Consider the following 16,973-nt stretch of genomic DNA (forward strand, 5'->3'; position numbering starts at 1 on the left):
ATTTAAGATATTTAGGGGCCAAAGTCCTTAAACTCTGACGCAATATCTAGAGGAGGAGACATATTTTGTTAAGCATTGTAAAAGAGCAGATGTCTGCATTGAGAATTCAAATAGATTTCCTTATTCAAACAGAATGAACGCTTCATTAAAGATCTACAGCGTTGGCTCCTCAACAATTTTAGATGGGTGTAAGAACAAACTAGATGCTGCCATTAGACAGTAATACCCGCACGAAATGTTTGCCCCTAAATAACTCTGTTTTTTACCAGTTTAATTAAAAATGAAGGCCACATGCAAGCTTCTGTAACACATTTAAAAATTATAATTTTCATAACTGAAGGATGAGATCCCTTCCCATATGAGAATACACATGAGCAGTACTCTATGTGCAATTTGGGGTTGAACTGTTTGCAGTGACTTTTCAGTTAATCAATAATCTTAGTATATCATGTCATAGAAAGTATAATGGTCTATATAATTATTACAAACAAAATTAAAAATTAAATTATGCCCCATCCCCGTGGCGGTTGCCGGTTTTAGATTTGCTTCTGTGTGCCTACTACATGTACATCATCGTGTGCACAGATTTAGAGAAGGGGTTGGAGTGAGGGGTCGAGACCCCCCCCCCCCCCCATGAAAATTAATTAACATCAATAGTAAAATTACCAGTAATTCACCTTGAACCCCAATGCTCTTACAGACATGTAAACGCTCTAACCCATTGCGCTTCAATGTTAGGTAACATTATTTTGGGGGTAAATATTTAATTAATATCTATACTTTATTGTTTATCTCAATTAAGGAAGTATACATCACAATATGCAGGTGTCCTGCACCACCTTAAAGCTGTAATTTACCTAATAAAATAGTGCAAGGGGTTTTGAAGAATAGGTCATAAAAATACATGCATGTTACAAATAACTGTAGCCCTTTTCACAAAAAATCTTAAGGTTTTGCGTAAGATTTCAACTTAAGAATATCTTACGAGAAATCTTAAGTGCTTTTCACGAACGCATTCGTAACAGGTTTCACTTAAGAATTTACTTACGAGTTATCCTTTCCCTAGCAACGATTTGAATTCATTTAATAATTCTTATAAAACAGGAGAAACATATAAATTAACCAACATTCTCATAAAAAAGATGCAAAACTGAAATTATATACCACTTACATCGAGTGAAATCAGTGTGGTGTAGTAGAAATCAAAATATGACGTCACAATCACAATGTGTGTTTAGTGTGACGTAGGAAAATCTTACGCGAAAAATTTGCCGTAAAAATTTTTGGAGAATTTATTTGTGTATTTTTTCAACAATAACTGTGCTATATAATGCGAAATAATGGTATAATGCGCCTTAAAACATTAAATTTAGCTGTTTTTCTTGTATATTTTACATAATACGATTATTATTTACAGTTTTGAAATACTTACGAGAGGGTATGTGCTATCGAAAAGTTACGACAAATTTTACACGTAAGAATCTCATAAGATTTTTTGTGAAAATGAATAAAAACTTAAGTTTTCACTTACGATAAAAATCAATCGTAAGTTTTTTTGTGAAAAGAGCTACTGATCTTTGTCTGAAGCTACGTACACAACACAGGTCTGCAGGTCTCATTAGCGGGTACTAGTTTTACCAAGCTCTTCGATTAGATGGTTTCATATACCGGTATGTGTTTTCCATATGCAGAAAAGGATTAGTTAAGATCAGCTAAAGGAATTCATTCTTGTGCTTTAATTGGATTATCATTATGATGTTGACCAATATAGGTAAGTATAATACATGTACATTTAGTAGCAGTAGCATAATATAATGAGATGCCAGCACACATAAGTTTTACTTTCACTTTCTAAATATGATCTCCCTATGACAGCATACTGTATCATCATCTTTTAATATTTAAATAAGCTTATAATTGTTACCTATCCTATCGCATTTGTAAAGTTTCTGTCATTTTAATTGCAAAAGTTATTTTTTTATTTGTCAGACTTACACTATTTAGTTGACCCCATAGTGACCCTGTATAAACAATTTCGTATTAAATTTGTGTATAACATGTAAGTAAGTGTAGACACTTATCATATTTATGAGTTATAATAGGAAGGAAGGAGTATTTCTTTCTTAATGTAAATACAATGTAGGTCATGACCTTATGGGACTGTTCGATCTGACCCCAGGAAAATATGGTGTAAAGTACATTAATGACCCCCAGGTGTTATCTTTAACCGCCCCCCCCCCCTTTATGAAATAGGAAATGATGATACACTGTATATTTTGTTAACTTCTGAGATCCTCATCCCTAAACCATATAATTTATTCTTGCTCTTTGTGTCATTACTCATCAAACTGTATATATATAGGTTATGCCCCCTTGGAGACACTCTGACATTCTAGAACTAGAAATAATAAAGTATTTTATCTTATTCCTATGTAGTGTTTGATCCATGTAGGTAATTCCTAGCCTAATGATGACACTGCTTTGTTTCGGAGACTTTACAATTGCCCAAAATAGGCGAATACACATGCATATAACATTTTGTTTATAAATCTTAAAAAATGAATTAAGCAATTTCCAAAATGTTAATGTGCATCAGGAGAGAAAAAGCAATCAAGAAATAATTTAAAATTTGCTACTGTACACATATGAGAATGTATTAAGAAGACTGAATCTTTAGAACCAGGTTAGATGGGGGGGGGGGGGGTGGATGTGGAGTATAAACATTTATAACTTAAATCGTTTATTGTTATAAATTTTAACTTTTCAATGAATATTAGTTATTGATCCCAAGTTAGAAATATGATTATATCTCAATAGATCATTTGTCAAGTATGCAAGGTGTAATGTATTTTTTTTTAGGAATAACATTTTTTACCAGTTTATAAAAGTTTTTAGACACCCAAAGTATATTTTGATTTTAATAGATCATTCGACAATCAAGGGGGGGGGGGTGGGAGAACAGTTTATATTTGAGTTTGTTTAGGGGTGGGGGTTCCAAGTCATCCCGATATATTTGACAATTTTTTATTGTGATTTAAAATAAAACTATAAGCCATACTAAAGTCATGAACATGAATAGTATAGAACAAAACACAAACTAATATATGTATATATACAGAGGAAGTATTACAAACCATAGATGATTGATCTATATCTGGGTTCTTAAATTAAATCATATATCATGTACATATTATATCATTGTCTCTTTGTTCAAGGCATTTCAGATGGTATGTAGGTCATGATCCCAAGTGCCCTTCCTGAAATTATCAAATATCATAAAAACCATTGAGATCCCCACCTTAATCCAAAGATATTATTCCTCCTTAGGTCATGGAGCATCAGATCATTATGGCATGTAAGTCATGACCCGAAGGGGTCAGGATTATCCTGACCCCCTTAGACTCAGAAATTGTCAATTATCTTTAGATTATTGATGTTTGATGATCCTATCTCTATTTAATCTTTATTACTAAGTTTCCCGAATGAAATTTGAAGACTTATTGTTTTTGTACGGTTCTTAATACATGTATTATTATTCTTCGTCTTCTTCTTTCCCGCTTTTAACTTGTTTCTCAGAGATGGCTGAACAGAATTGAACAAAACTCTAGGATATGATAGGCCTGCATATCTAGTTGTGCATCCTGGTTTGATTTTTCTCATTTTGGGTTAGACAACCACTTTTCAGGGTGGGGGGGGGAGATCAAAACGGTGTGGGGTCTAACACTGAACCTTTTAGGAAGAATAGTAGACTCTATTGTAAATGGTAACTTGAAAATGGACAAAGATAATAATATAGGGTTTTCATAATCATATATTGACTGTTACTGGCAATATATAGGGTTTATTTGATCTGACCCCTGGGGTCATCCCCACCCCCCAGGAATTTGAAATTACCATATATCTCAGAAACTGTTATAATCATGACCCCTAAATCATATATATTCATGGTTCTGATGTCAAGGAGCATCAAATATTATGTAGGTCATGGGCCCTGTGGGTGGTCCTGACCCCCTCGAACAGCAAGTCCCTTAATATCTTCAAAACGGTTGAGATCCCCACCCTTAAACTATATATATTCTTGTTCCTTGTGTCAAGAGGCATCAAACAGTATGTAGGTCATGGGCCCTGGGGGTGGTCGTGACCCCCCCTCGAACAGGAAGTGCACGAATATCTCGAAAACGGTTGAGATCCCCATCCCTTAACCATATATATTCTTGATCCTTAATTAAAGGGCATCAAAAGGTATGTAGGTAATGGGCCTCAGGGTTAAATTTAATTTTTTAAAACCGTTATGCACATCTGTAGAACAGTCCCTATCATATCCCAAAATATGATGTGTCTAACCATTAAATCATAAGAGGAGCTCTTGGATCTATGGGTTTTTTTTAGTGATAAACGTCAATTTTCTGCTACTATTTGACTCCCTGGATGAAATTTAAATTTTAAAACCTGACTGCACATCTATAGGACAGTCCCTATCATATCCCAAGATATGATGTGTCTATCCATTAAATCATAAGAGGAGTTCTAGGATCTATGGGTTTTTTTGGTGATAAACGTCAATTTTCTGCTACTATTTGACTCCCTGGATGAAATTTAAATTTTTAAAACCTTACTGCACATCTATAGGACAGTCCCTATCATATCACAAGATAAAATGTGTCTATCCATTAAATCATAAGAGGAGTTCTAGGATCTATGTTTTTTTTAGTGATAAACGTCAATTTTCTGCTACTATTTGATTCCCTGGATGAAATTTAAATTTTAAAACCTTACTGCACATCTATAGGACAGCCTCAATTATATCCCAAGAGATACTCCAAAAGTTATAAGAGGAGTTCTGGGAACCATACTTATTTTGCAAAAAAAACGTCATTTTTTGTTGCCAACTGATCCCCTTAATAAAAAAAAATTGAAAATTCCGAAACCTTATTGCGCATCTGTAGGATACCCTAAAACATATTCAAAGAGATGATTTGTCTACTGTTGAAAATGTAGGAGGAGTTCGAGGAAGAAGGTTTTTTGTGAAAAAACGTCATTTTTTACCAATTATCTGACCCCCAGGACTAACAGAGAATTTTTGAAACCTTTTTACAAAACAACATGATACCCCAAATCAAACTCCAAGAGTTCAGTTTGCTGGTTTATAAGATGTAAGAGCAGTTTGAGAAAATAAAACGTGACAGACGGACGGACGGACGGAACAGGGTAACAACAATATACCCGAACTTTCTTTAGAAAGTTCGGGTATAAAAATGTTAGTATTCGTAAGAATCTCAGGCCAAATCTCAGTTATGTAGATTAATTGGAGGTCTCTACGTTACATAAAGATGACGTTATTATGACATGACTTGACGTTTTAAGTGAATGATTTTCTGTGTTAATTTTTTCAATTATATAATCAATCAAAACTTTCCTTTTTCGATCAAAAATTTTGATCGATCTAGTTGTCACACCATTTACAAAGTGCACGCACAGTCATTTATAGTGTACGTTGCCTTTGTCACTAAGGGACGTTTGTTATACATACATTATATCCTTCATTTAGGTCATAATTTTGTACTTTTGAATGTTTGTTTTTACAAGTTTAAGGATGTTTGTTTACTGGATTGAGTTGTCAAATTTGGTTTGTAATAAAGTTCTTAGTTAGTAAAATTTGTTCTAAACACGAAACGTACTTTTAATATGAATAATTATCGACATAACATTCGATTTTTTTTACTTTAATATGAAATTAGGTTCAAACTACATGTAATAATGGACTTATAGTAAAACAGAGGAAATTCGGACTAAATTTTTAAAAAAATTTTCCACTGAATCATTTTCATCAGTACTATTATAATAAATGTTTAGATTTTATTTGATAATGATTATAATTTTGCATATTTTCTGTCTGTTTTATCTCATTTATTTATTAAGATAATTGTATTTCGCGCAATGCAAAAATAATGAAAAATGCTTAAAAACGATAAAAGACACAATATCTTAAATGTTTTATCATTAACCTTACATAAAGTTTATGCCAGCAGAATAAGGTCAATAAAAGTTTAATACTATAAAGATTTAAGTGTTATCATTATTCTATTTTTTTGTTAAATCAAATCAAACATGGGTAGGGGTCTGATAACTGACAGAAAAAAATTTGGACTGGAATATTTTTAAATATTGTTGCTAAAACCTCAGTGTTTTGTATCTATTTAGTGCCACTGCCGTTCTAAATTATATTTCATTTTTTAAAAGAGTTTAATTATATTTGTATTTTTTCCCATTTAAGAAAATCTCAATCATAGTGTAATATCTTTTTTCTTCAATTTTCAAAAAATATTCAATGGCCATTAACTCAAAAAAATAGGTTATTGACCTACGTTTTGAAAGTGAATATTTATACTACAATTAAAGGTCTAAACTACACTATAGATGGTTTTTTCATTATCATCAGTGGAATTATTTTCAATATGAGTAAACGTAGTCCTTAAGTCATTTGTAAAAGGAAACATTTCCTTTTATTATGAGCAGATAATTATAACAAATCACATCTTTTTTTAAGAGAAACTTTATATATGTATTACTCGCGCAAAAGTTTCTAACAAAACTAAATATTTCATAACGCGAAAATGTCCAACTACAACAAGAGAAGCCTTCTTTTTTTATTCAGAAATTAAAGTCTTACTGACAAAAATCCATCAGACAAAACCGTATATGAAATTTTAAAAAATCTCTTTTTTTGGTATGTATGTACGTACAGGTTTATCTTATGAGATGTCAAAAATGAATTTAATTTCTACCTATGTCATAAGATTTAACATAATTTGGGGCAGTTTTCGCTTTATAACTATAAACCGCCATGCAATAGGTCAAGCAAAGCGAACACTATAACAAACGAAGAAATTAACTTGACATACTGTACGAAAAGAAAATCCTTTGCAATGAAACTCCTGAAGCACTTTTTTCCACTGTCTGGTTGAAAAATAGCATTCATTTTGGTATAAGAGGAGTTACAGAACATTGCAATTTAAGAGGGGAGCATCACATTGAAAAAATAAGTTGATGACACAGAATTCTCGAATAAATCGAAAGACAAACAAAAACAAGAACACGGGAAAATATGGTGGACATTTGCCAAATCAAACCCAACATGTTTTCGACTGGGAGTGCAAGAGATCTGATTGATCGTTACAAACTATATGGAGCCAAAAGACCTCTCGGCTTTTCGTAAGATTTTGACCTCTTCCACCTATAAAAAAGAACCATCCCTTTCCATGACCCTCTTAGCGATTTATTGTTTTTAAAACAAAAATTGGAGAGAAAAGCTTGCTTCTTTTATGAGAGAGATGGCTACAAAAGCTAACTTTACAGGCAAAAAACTTAAAAACCACAACGCAAGAAAACATCTTGTTCAGAAACTTCGTAATGAACCAACCGACATTATGTAAATAAGCGGACATAAAGCTCGTTTCAAAATACCATCGATTTTCCCACTTGGTGACAGCCAATGTTTACGTCAGTCGCTAGCTAGACTCAGTCAGCCGGTAACTTCGCCGGCATCAAAAGCATGCCGCCGCCACAACAACCCATGCAGTAGAAACAATGCAATTGCACTAGAGACACTGCAGGTCGAAAAACAATTGTTTTGCTTATTTAATCTAATATTAAGTATTATTAATACGCATCTCAGAAATGACCTTATAAAAATGTAGCTTAAAAACACAGACACTCAGAGAGAGAGAGAGAGAGAGAGAGAGAGAGAGAGAGAGAGAGAGAGAGCATACGGTTGAAACGTGCAACTTCATTAACAATAGTGTTCTGCAGATCGAAAAACAACTTATTCTTTTATCTATTAACTAATATTTGAAATTATTCTTTTATTTGGAAGATTCAAATATATGGAGAGAGAGAGAGAGCTGGCTAAGCAAGATGGGGCCTCATCAGGCCCCGCCATCACCACCTTTACTGAAATCAATATAATACTCCGCCTCAAGTCTGAGTATTAATCTCTTTATGATTAGAAAAAAAAATTGAGTTGGGGAATGAGTTGAGTGGTTTTAAGATTTTGGTGACGGTGGAGCCAGATTTTCACAAATTTTTTTGTTCTTTTTGTTCTTTTTGTACCATGCTGAAAATTATTTCGTTAATTATATTTGCAGCCGATTGAGCTTATTCAAATGCACTTTTAAGTATCGACATCTCTGGGTTAACCCCTGAACCCCATACAGGTTAGTGAACTACGTACTTGGTAAGGTTTGCTGTAGCATCTTTACTGATTAAAAAAAGTTTACTGACCCATGTCCAATCAGACTGTAGTAGGTGGAGTTAAGAATGTACCGCTCGTGACTTGAATGAGAGAAGAGAGATAGAAAGTAAGAAAGTGAATGCTTCGATACAATTCAAACATGTAAAAAAAAATCTGTGACCTATAGTGTTCAAGAAATCAAAATACAAGCAACATTTGTCAGTAAACGCATGTATATATGCATGCATGCATTATATAAATCTATATGAATGAAAACTAAACCGTCCTTATTCATAATCGTTAAGATAGCGCCATTTCTTTGATGCCTGCAAAGTGACCCAGCCAACTCTCATGCGGTCATACTGCGTGGGAGTTTTGGCGGCATGTCTTTGATGCTGGATTTAGCGAGCTGCTGACGAAATCAAGACTGTCAACAAGTGGGAAATCGGTGGTATTTTGAAACGAGCTCTAAAATGTACAGTCGGTTTTGAATTATAACCCAATAAGGGAAGATCGGCGGAGAAAAAACTCCCAAATTCTGAACATCAACTGCTAGCGAAGATTGTTTTGGTTGTATATAGCCATTTCTTGCTTACAAAGTGTAAACGTTCATTTCTGTAATAATTTTTAATGAGGTCACAATGATTACTGCAAGTACTTATCGTTTGACGGAGCATTATTAAACAAGAGGCCCAGGGGCCACATTGCTTACCTGAGCAACAATTGCCTTAATTCTGATCAAATTATCATTACAGTATCAAAATATCTTAACAACTAAGTACAGTAGATCTTGCTAAAAAAAAAAATAGAAAATCTGCCAACTTTTATCCACCTCTTTTTTTGGGGGGGGGTAAATACCAAGCTCCTTTTGTTGTTGTACCTGTAAGAAGATTTTTCTCTATTCCTATATACCCCCCCCCCTTTTGTGGCCCCACTATTCTCAAGGGAATCATGGTTTTATCAAACTTAAATCTGCATAACCTGTGCTTCCACACTAAGTACTAAGTTTTGGTCTGAAAACTTTCCCAGAATATTTTTAAAGATTTTCTCTATATATTCCTATGTAAAAATTCAAACCGCCATCACGGCCCCGCCCAACCACTAGGGACTGTGATTTTACAAACTTGAATTTACACTACCCGAGGATGCCTCTACACAAGTTAAAGCTTTTCTGGCCAAAAGTCTTTAAAAAGAGGATTTTAACGATTTTCTCAATATATTCCTATGTAAAAATTCATTCCCCATTGTGGCCTCACCCTATAGCTACCCCTGGACTATTATTTAAACAAACTTGAATCTATACGATCTGGGGATGCTTCCAGTCAAATTTGGGCTTTCCTGGCCTATTAGTTTTGAGAAGAAGATTTTAAAAGATTTTCTCTATATATAAAAAATTATCCCCCATTGTGGCCCCACCCTACCCCAGGGACCATGATTTGAACAAACTTGAATCTACATTATCAGCTGAGGATATTTACACGCCGATTTGAGCTATCTTGGCCAAATAGTTTTTTAAAGAATTTTTTTTTATAGATTTTCTCTATATATTTTTATGTAAAACTTGATCCCCCAATTGTGACCCCACCCTACCCCTGGGGACCATGATTTGAACAAACTTGAATCTACACTATCTGAGGATGCTTGCACTCAAATTTGAGCCCTACCCCCGGGGACCATGATTTGAACAAACTTGAATCTACACTATCTGAGGGTGCTTCCACTCAAATTTGAGCTTTTCTGGCCTAATAGTTTTTGAAAAGAAGATTTTTAATAATTTTCTCCATATATTCCTATGTAAAACTTGACCCCCCATTGTGACCCCACCCTACCCCCAGGGACTATGATTTGAACAAACTTGAATCTACACTATCTGAGGATGCTTCCACTCAAATTTGAGCCCTACCCCCGGGGACCATGATTTTAACAAACTTGAATCTACACTACCTGAGGATGCTTCCACTTAAATTTGAGCTTTTCTGGCCTGATAGTTTTTGAAAAGATTTTTAAAGACTTTCTTTTTATATTCCTATGTAAAACTTGATCCCCCTCTTGTGGCCCCTCCTTACCCCCGTGGACCATGATTTAAACAAATTGAATCTATACTACCTGAGGATGCCTCCATACAAGTTTAAGCTTTTCAGGCCGAATATTTTTTGAGAAGAAGATTTTTGAAAAATACCAACACATTTTCAATAATTCTCAATTATCTCCCCTTTAAAGAGGGCGTGGCCCTTCATTTGAACAAACTTGAATTCCCTTCACCTAGTGGTGCTTTGTGCCAAATTTGGTTGAAATCTGCCCAGTGGTTCTTGAGAAGAAGATGAAAATGTGAAAAGTTTACGACGACGACGACAACGACAGACAACGGACAAATTGTGATCAGAAAAGCTCACTTGAGCCTTTGGCTCAGGTGAGCTAAACACCGGCTAGTATGTTTATTTATTCTAAAAGAATGGCCCTTCTCAAAAGAAAATATAACTAATAAACAGCAATGTTAAAAAGTTCACTGGAAAATGAACTTGGTTGGTACATGTACGCAATCAAATTATCTGTATACTATATGGTAGGCTTTCCTAGAGGGTAATGAGCCTAGATTTGGATAGTATGGTGGGCGTGGCAAGACAGTAACCTTTTCCGGATCCGACTTCAAAATTAGCATCAAAAGCTCACTTGTTTGTAATGAAGCATTATCATGAAGTAAACAAATATGCCTATATTCCGACACAGGGCGTCGCCCATGATACATGTAATATTTATGGAGCTTTTTTTTAGTATAACATCCCGATAATACTGACCTTCGGCGCCGAAGTTTTACGGCTTTACCATAACATGAGAAGAATATACAATAAAGTACCGTCTTTGTGCTTATGGTTTTTTGGCAACTACATGCACAGGCCTTCTACTGTGTTTACTTAGCTATGTCTTGTTTCCATTTTTCTTACTGGTTCGAAATAGGGACCAGCAACAATATTGTCTTTAATTAAATGTTGTTGCTATACTTATCAATTGATTAGCGGTTTGTACTAGTACTCGTTTCTGTTTTTGGTCATCTGTCAATATATCAATATACATCTGGCACAAATATTTCGTACTTTCAAAAAACGCTTAAAAAATAAATGCACTCGCGATTTCTTTACCTGGCTAGGTGTATCTGCCATCTACCTGTTACCTGTTACAGTCAATGGCTGGCCAGATTTTGCTGCATCTTCAATGAACCTTGTGCCAGTTAAAAAAAAAAATTCTTTAGCTCAGATGAAAAAAACTGACAATAACCAACCGTCAACCATCTCAAAAATTCATAAAACAAAATACAAATTTAAAGCAGATCAGAGCAACACGGACCTCAATATAGATAGAGTTAGGATCAGGTGTCTAGGAGGAGTAAGCATTCCCTGCTGACCGGTCACACCCGCAGTGCACCCAATGTCATATCGGTAAAAATGTCATTATCGGGAAAATGTCGTAATTTGGGGAAAATATCACAATCGGGAAAACGGAGAAAAATCCGTGGACAATACCTTATCAGACCAATAAACTTCCCAAATTCAGTAAAAATATTTGTTACCGAATGAACGAGTTTTGTGCAAACCTATATATATAAGCTCCAATTTTTCAATATTCCCAACCCGTTTCCTAACCAATTTTACAAAATTGGTCAACGGCTGGCTCTATTGAAATATAAGTTTAAAACTATGTGAAGCCAAAGGCTCGTGTTTATACCGTTTAAACATTTTAATTAGATATATTTAGGAGTATCATTATGTATTAAATTGTGCAAAGCGTTATCGCTCTGTGCTACTACACGTTACATATCGCACAGCCCTCATATATGCACTATTGTTATTGTAGCTACAGTTATTTATAGCTTCAACTCTGCCCATACAAGTATTTGAACTCTATACCTGCAAAACTGCGCTAACTGTTTGCTTCAACAACTTGCGAAAAAAACTTCTTTCGATAAAGTATTGAACGTAGACATGCTATAGCATTCTAACGGTCATAAAGTTGAAATTCAATTAACCATCAATAGTATGTAGAGAATCGTAACGATGTAAGCTGCATACAATTTTTTTTAAAACCACAAGACAAGCCTTGCAATAATTCACAAATTAACACAAACCTGCACCTAATGAAGAAACATATATATTCTCTTTTTTTTTCAACAAATTATATCCTGTTTTATCTCTTCTAATTTATCTTGACAAAGCATTAGCCACCGATAGTGGTCACTATTGACAAACAAAAGAATTTGAGAAACGCAGTTGAATCGTTCATATACAAATCACTCTGATATACCTCTATTATACAATGTTTTACCTCAGGTTTAAATCGCAATGTTTTCATATAATTATATGAAATGTTTTTAAAAATGTTTATTAGTATTGATCTTCATGAATTTTGAACTACATAAAGTTAAAGGTTTTGCCGCATCGCTATTATAAAATAAGATAATCTGGACATTATTGGATGAAGTAGTTTGAGCACAAAGGTATTTATGATTATCGAAATATCAAGAAAAAAGTGATGGAAGCAAAAACTCGGGACAGAGTATAGGTATGTTTAAACAATAAACATACACAAAAGGTAGCGATAATACCGAAAAAATTAACGAAACCCGCGTTCTGTATTGTGCCTAACTTTATAGCCCGCATGTATCACAGAAGAAAGCATTTTATTGTTTATATTAACATCTTTCTTTTAATAAATTAATGAATTGAATTGATCGTAATAAGTTAGTAAAAGACACTGAATTATTGTTAATGTACACATGTACGTTAGATGAAAGCTGTAGCCAAAGCGTCTTATACGGGAATTTGAGTTGTGTATCATGATTAGTTCGTGCAATCCGTGATTTTTCTTAGGTTGCTGATGATTTCGACCAATCGATAAACTGCATGGTTAGAACTGGATAGAGTAGAAGTCAGTCCCGTCAGTTTCTATACAACTGCGAATTACAATCAATTTTTGTAAGAAATAGAGGGAATAATACTTAGTGGATGTAAATTGTAGTTGGAACTTTTCAGTGAGACAGTCAAAGCCGATTTTTTTCACCGGTAATTTCATAAGAATAAAGTATTGATAACGTATAAAAGAAAAGAGAAAACGAGAAAATAATTGAACACCATATAACTTCCGAGTTTCAAAAACAGCTATTGATTTAAAACTTGTTTCAGAACTATAAAGATACTTAAAAAATAATACATGTATTAGTAAATATGCGATAAAATTTCCGTGCAAAAGGTTGATAAAAAAGAATAAATGTTTCTCTTTTTGAAAAGAAACTCGTGTATGTAATTTGACAATGCCCCAAAATTGTGGAAACATAGGCATCGGATTTGACAATCTTTACCTTTGTTTGCTACATGTTTGCTAATTGGCCTCTCTGCAGCTTAAATAACTTTGATGCATTTAAAGGTTGGGGGAAGTTGATATTTGTTTTCTTTAAATATCCTTTATCTATCTATTTATCTTTTTTCGGGTGGGGGGGGGGGGCTGCATGTGAATTTAACGGAAGTGTATTTAGATTAGCTGCAGAATGTTTTGCTCTCTTTTGTTAAAATTGTAAGAAATCTAGAATTGTAGAAAATTATTAATTAATTCTACTTCAAACAACTGAAGACGATGTGAAAGGAAGGATAAAAGAAATAAAATAATGCAAAACAAAATTTGACGTTCGTGACGTCGTGACGTTTTTGACCAGCTACGTCAAAGTCGTGTTAACATGTCTTACTAAAATTGTCATAAAATGCTTAAAACAAACAAGATCTTGAATATCTTTGTATATTTGTATTCAGAAAGAGTTGACTAATCGGAATTGACAAAAAAGTAAGTTTGTGAAATTTTGACCTTAAGGGCCCTTTTCTCGTGACGGCAGTCAAATTATTTTGTTGTAGTGAAACAAAAACTGTTTAACCCTCTTCTAATTTTCCTCAGCGTCATCATTTTTAAAGGAGTGTGTCCATTTATTTTTAAATATGATATTAATATGAAAGTATATGTTAGTTTGTTTCATTTGATTTACATTGAGTCGTATGTACCACAAGACGTTTGACATTTAAAGGTAGATGATATTTTACAATAAGAATATCTAAAATACCTAGAACGATGACATCACTGGTACTTGATCCAACAGCGTTGGTTGCGGTAAGTTGGTATTCACCCGCATCATCAGAGCTTACATTCTTGATAGTAAGTGTTGGGCTGTCAATGTACACTTCAAATAGTTTCCCGCCACTTTCTTCAGATTTGATCTTTTTGTCATTTCTTGTCCAAAAGGTGTCTAAAATTCCAGGTGAATCATCATAGATAAACACGTTGCCAATCAATTTTACTGATCTGTTTTTGATGTTTGTTTCCAGACTTGTCGTGATATTTGGAGGACCTACATAAATAAATAATAACTTTTATAAAGGTTATCTTTTGCATCCACAAATGAAATTCTGAATATTTAGAAATGAGAATCTGAAGGAAATGGGTGTAGTTAAAATTATTTGATAATCTAAAGAATCAAGTCATACTTCCTGTGACGTTTAGAAAATTCGTGTTACTGAAACTTTTTCCAATTCTATTCCAAACCAGAAGACGATAATATAGTTTGTCGGCAAAAGTCGCTTTTGGTATTATAAGAAAAGGGCATGTAAAGTTGTCAGTATTTCCAAAATATTCTTGTTTTCCGATGCAATAGAAATCATTTCCATCTTTGCTTTTCTGCCATTCAAATTTATCAGCTGTCGGTATTGATGAAACTTCAGACTTTATAATTGTTTCAGATCCAAAACAAACTGGTGAATCCACGAATATTCTAACACCAGGGACGCCTGTTAAATAATAAGTGGAATTGTTAAGAAAGCAAGGAGCCCATGGGCCACACCGCTCACCTGAGCATCAAGTAAGCAACACTTGATGGTTCACCAGAGTCTCTTTTTAATTCTCTAGGTACATTAGATTTTTTTTCAAAACTTTCTGGATTAAAAATTAATAGCTCAAAAACCAAGATGGTTTGGATAGGCTGAAAAAAAGTTCTCAGATCAGGTTTTTCCCCAAACTCGATTGGGTTAGTACAACTTTTAATCTATTAGGGATAGAATTCTGTGCAGAATTAGATAAAATTACTAAATTAAATTACAACATACACCTTCCAAAAATTCTTTCACTGATTCAACAATGGAACAGAGGATTCTAACTCCTGTTAGTAGAGTAACCGTAGCCAAGACTTTAAGTTTGCCGAAATTAATTCATCTATTTATTTCACTTCCCACACCCAATAAAGCATTTTTATCCTCATTGAATACAGCAATATTTAATTTTATATGGAAATCTAAAGGTAAAAAGGCAGATAGTTACTCAAGATTACACAAAAGGTTGTTTTAAAAATGCTAGATGTCCATAATTTTGTTTCTTCTCTCAAATGTTCATGGATTAAAAGGTTAACTCTCAAACACAACCATGGATGGATATTTATTTTTTTTTTTTTGGCAAATTACGGCAAAGATGTTGTTATGAAAATGTTAGAGTTTGCGATGATTTTTTCAATCATGGCTCCAGGTAGTGAAAATGTTTAACAAACAGCCTGGTTATATTTTTAAAAAAGATATGTATTACAGTTGCCAATAAATCTTTCTTTCTTAATATATTATACCGACGTGGTATAAAATTAGTTGGAGATTTATCTGCACATGGATTTTTTGACACTATAATTTTTTTTACATACGTTTAACTTGCCTGCTGTATATGTCATTTAATACAACAGTATTATTAGTGCTTCATGTATTTCAAAGTTTTTAAAATCAGATTATGTTAAAAGAGTAAATATTGAAAAAAAAATGTACTCCTTTTTTACTAATGTATTTTAAAGTGATTCTATTGAATGAAAAATGTACCAAGGCAATTTTTAGAACTTTGAATTTCACTGAAGTGGTCCCAACTGCAATATCAAGATGGAATAATGAATTACCACATGGACAAAATTTGTGCACACAAGACTGTTTCAAAGTATGTTTTATGACAACTAATGATACATCTGTTTCATGGCTACAGTACAGAGTTATACACAGAATTCTTCCTGTAAACTATTTTTTTTTTAAATCAAGATCGTCGCAATTGATTGTTGTACTTTTTGTAAAGAATAAATAGAAACAATACAACATGTATTTTTTAGTTGTACTAATGCTTAATTAACCCTTGTGGAATAATCTTAGTATGTCTATATATAGAAAAACAAAAAAGAGGGTTGGATTCAATGTTATCAATATACTATTTGGAGAACATTCTCTAAATGTAGACAATAGACCTGTGAACTTCATAATTCTATATACAAAGCAATCCATATTTATATGTTTGAAGCAGAATAAGATTCCAAACTATGTTGATTTATTACATCATTTGAGTCTAAACAAAGATAGAGAAATGGGCATCAGTAAAAAATATTCAACTTAGGAAATTTGAATAATGCTGGTCACAGTGAGAAGATTTCTTTTGTTTATAATTGTATAACTATATTATACAGAAGTGGAATTTGCTATGAATAATTTTTTTTTTCTACCCATTTTAATATACAACCTCAGGTTCATTTACTTTTAATTTTTGAATAAGTGTATGAATGAAAGTCGTATGAAAAAGAGTGATTAAAATATTTTTTGTAAAATCGACATCAGTTTAATAGAATTGTGTATGTTTGAATAAAATGTAAACAAAAAAAAGTAAGCAGCAATGGCCAACACAAGCTTTAGGCCGTCTTCATAGT

At 33.4% G+C, this 16,973-nt stretch overlaps 1 protein-coding gene across 1 annotated transcript in view; it reads right to left on the reverse strand.

Moving 5' to 3' along the window:
* LOC128191350 (uncharacterized) overlaps nucleotides 1-16,973 on the reverse strand; it is a 60,783-nt gene that overhangs the window by 40,201 nt on the left and 3,609 nt on the right. The window contains exons 4-5 of the mRNA XM_052863420.1: nucleotides 14,749-15,048; nucleotides 14,328-14,612 (exon numbers count right to left, since the gene is read on the reverse strand). Coding sequence (XP_052719380.1) covers nucleotides 14,328-14,612; nucleotides 14,749-15,048 — 585 coding nt within the window. The remainder of the gene's footprint in view (nucleotides 1-14,327; nucleotides 14,613-14,748; nucleotides 15,049-16,973) is intronic.

This window comes from Crassostrea angulata, chromosome 7 (genome assembly GCF_025612915.1).
Source record: "Crassostrea angulata isolate pt1a10 chromosome 7, ASM2561291v2, whole genome shotgun sequence".
NCBI classification, from domain to species: Eukaryota; Metazoa; Mollusca; class Bivalvia; order Ostreida; family Ostreidae; genus Magallana; species Magallana angulata.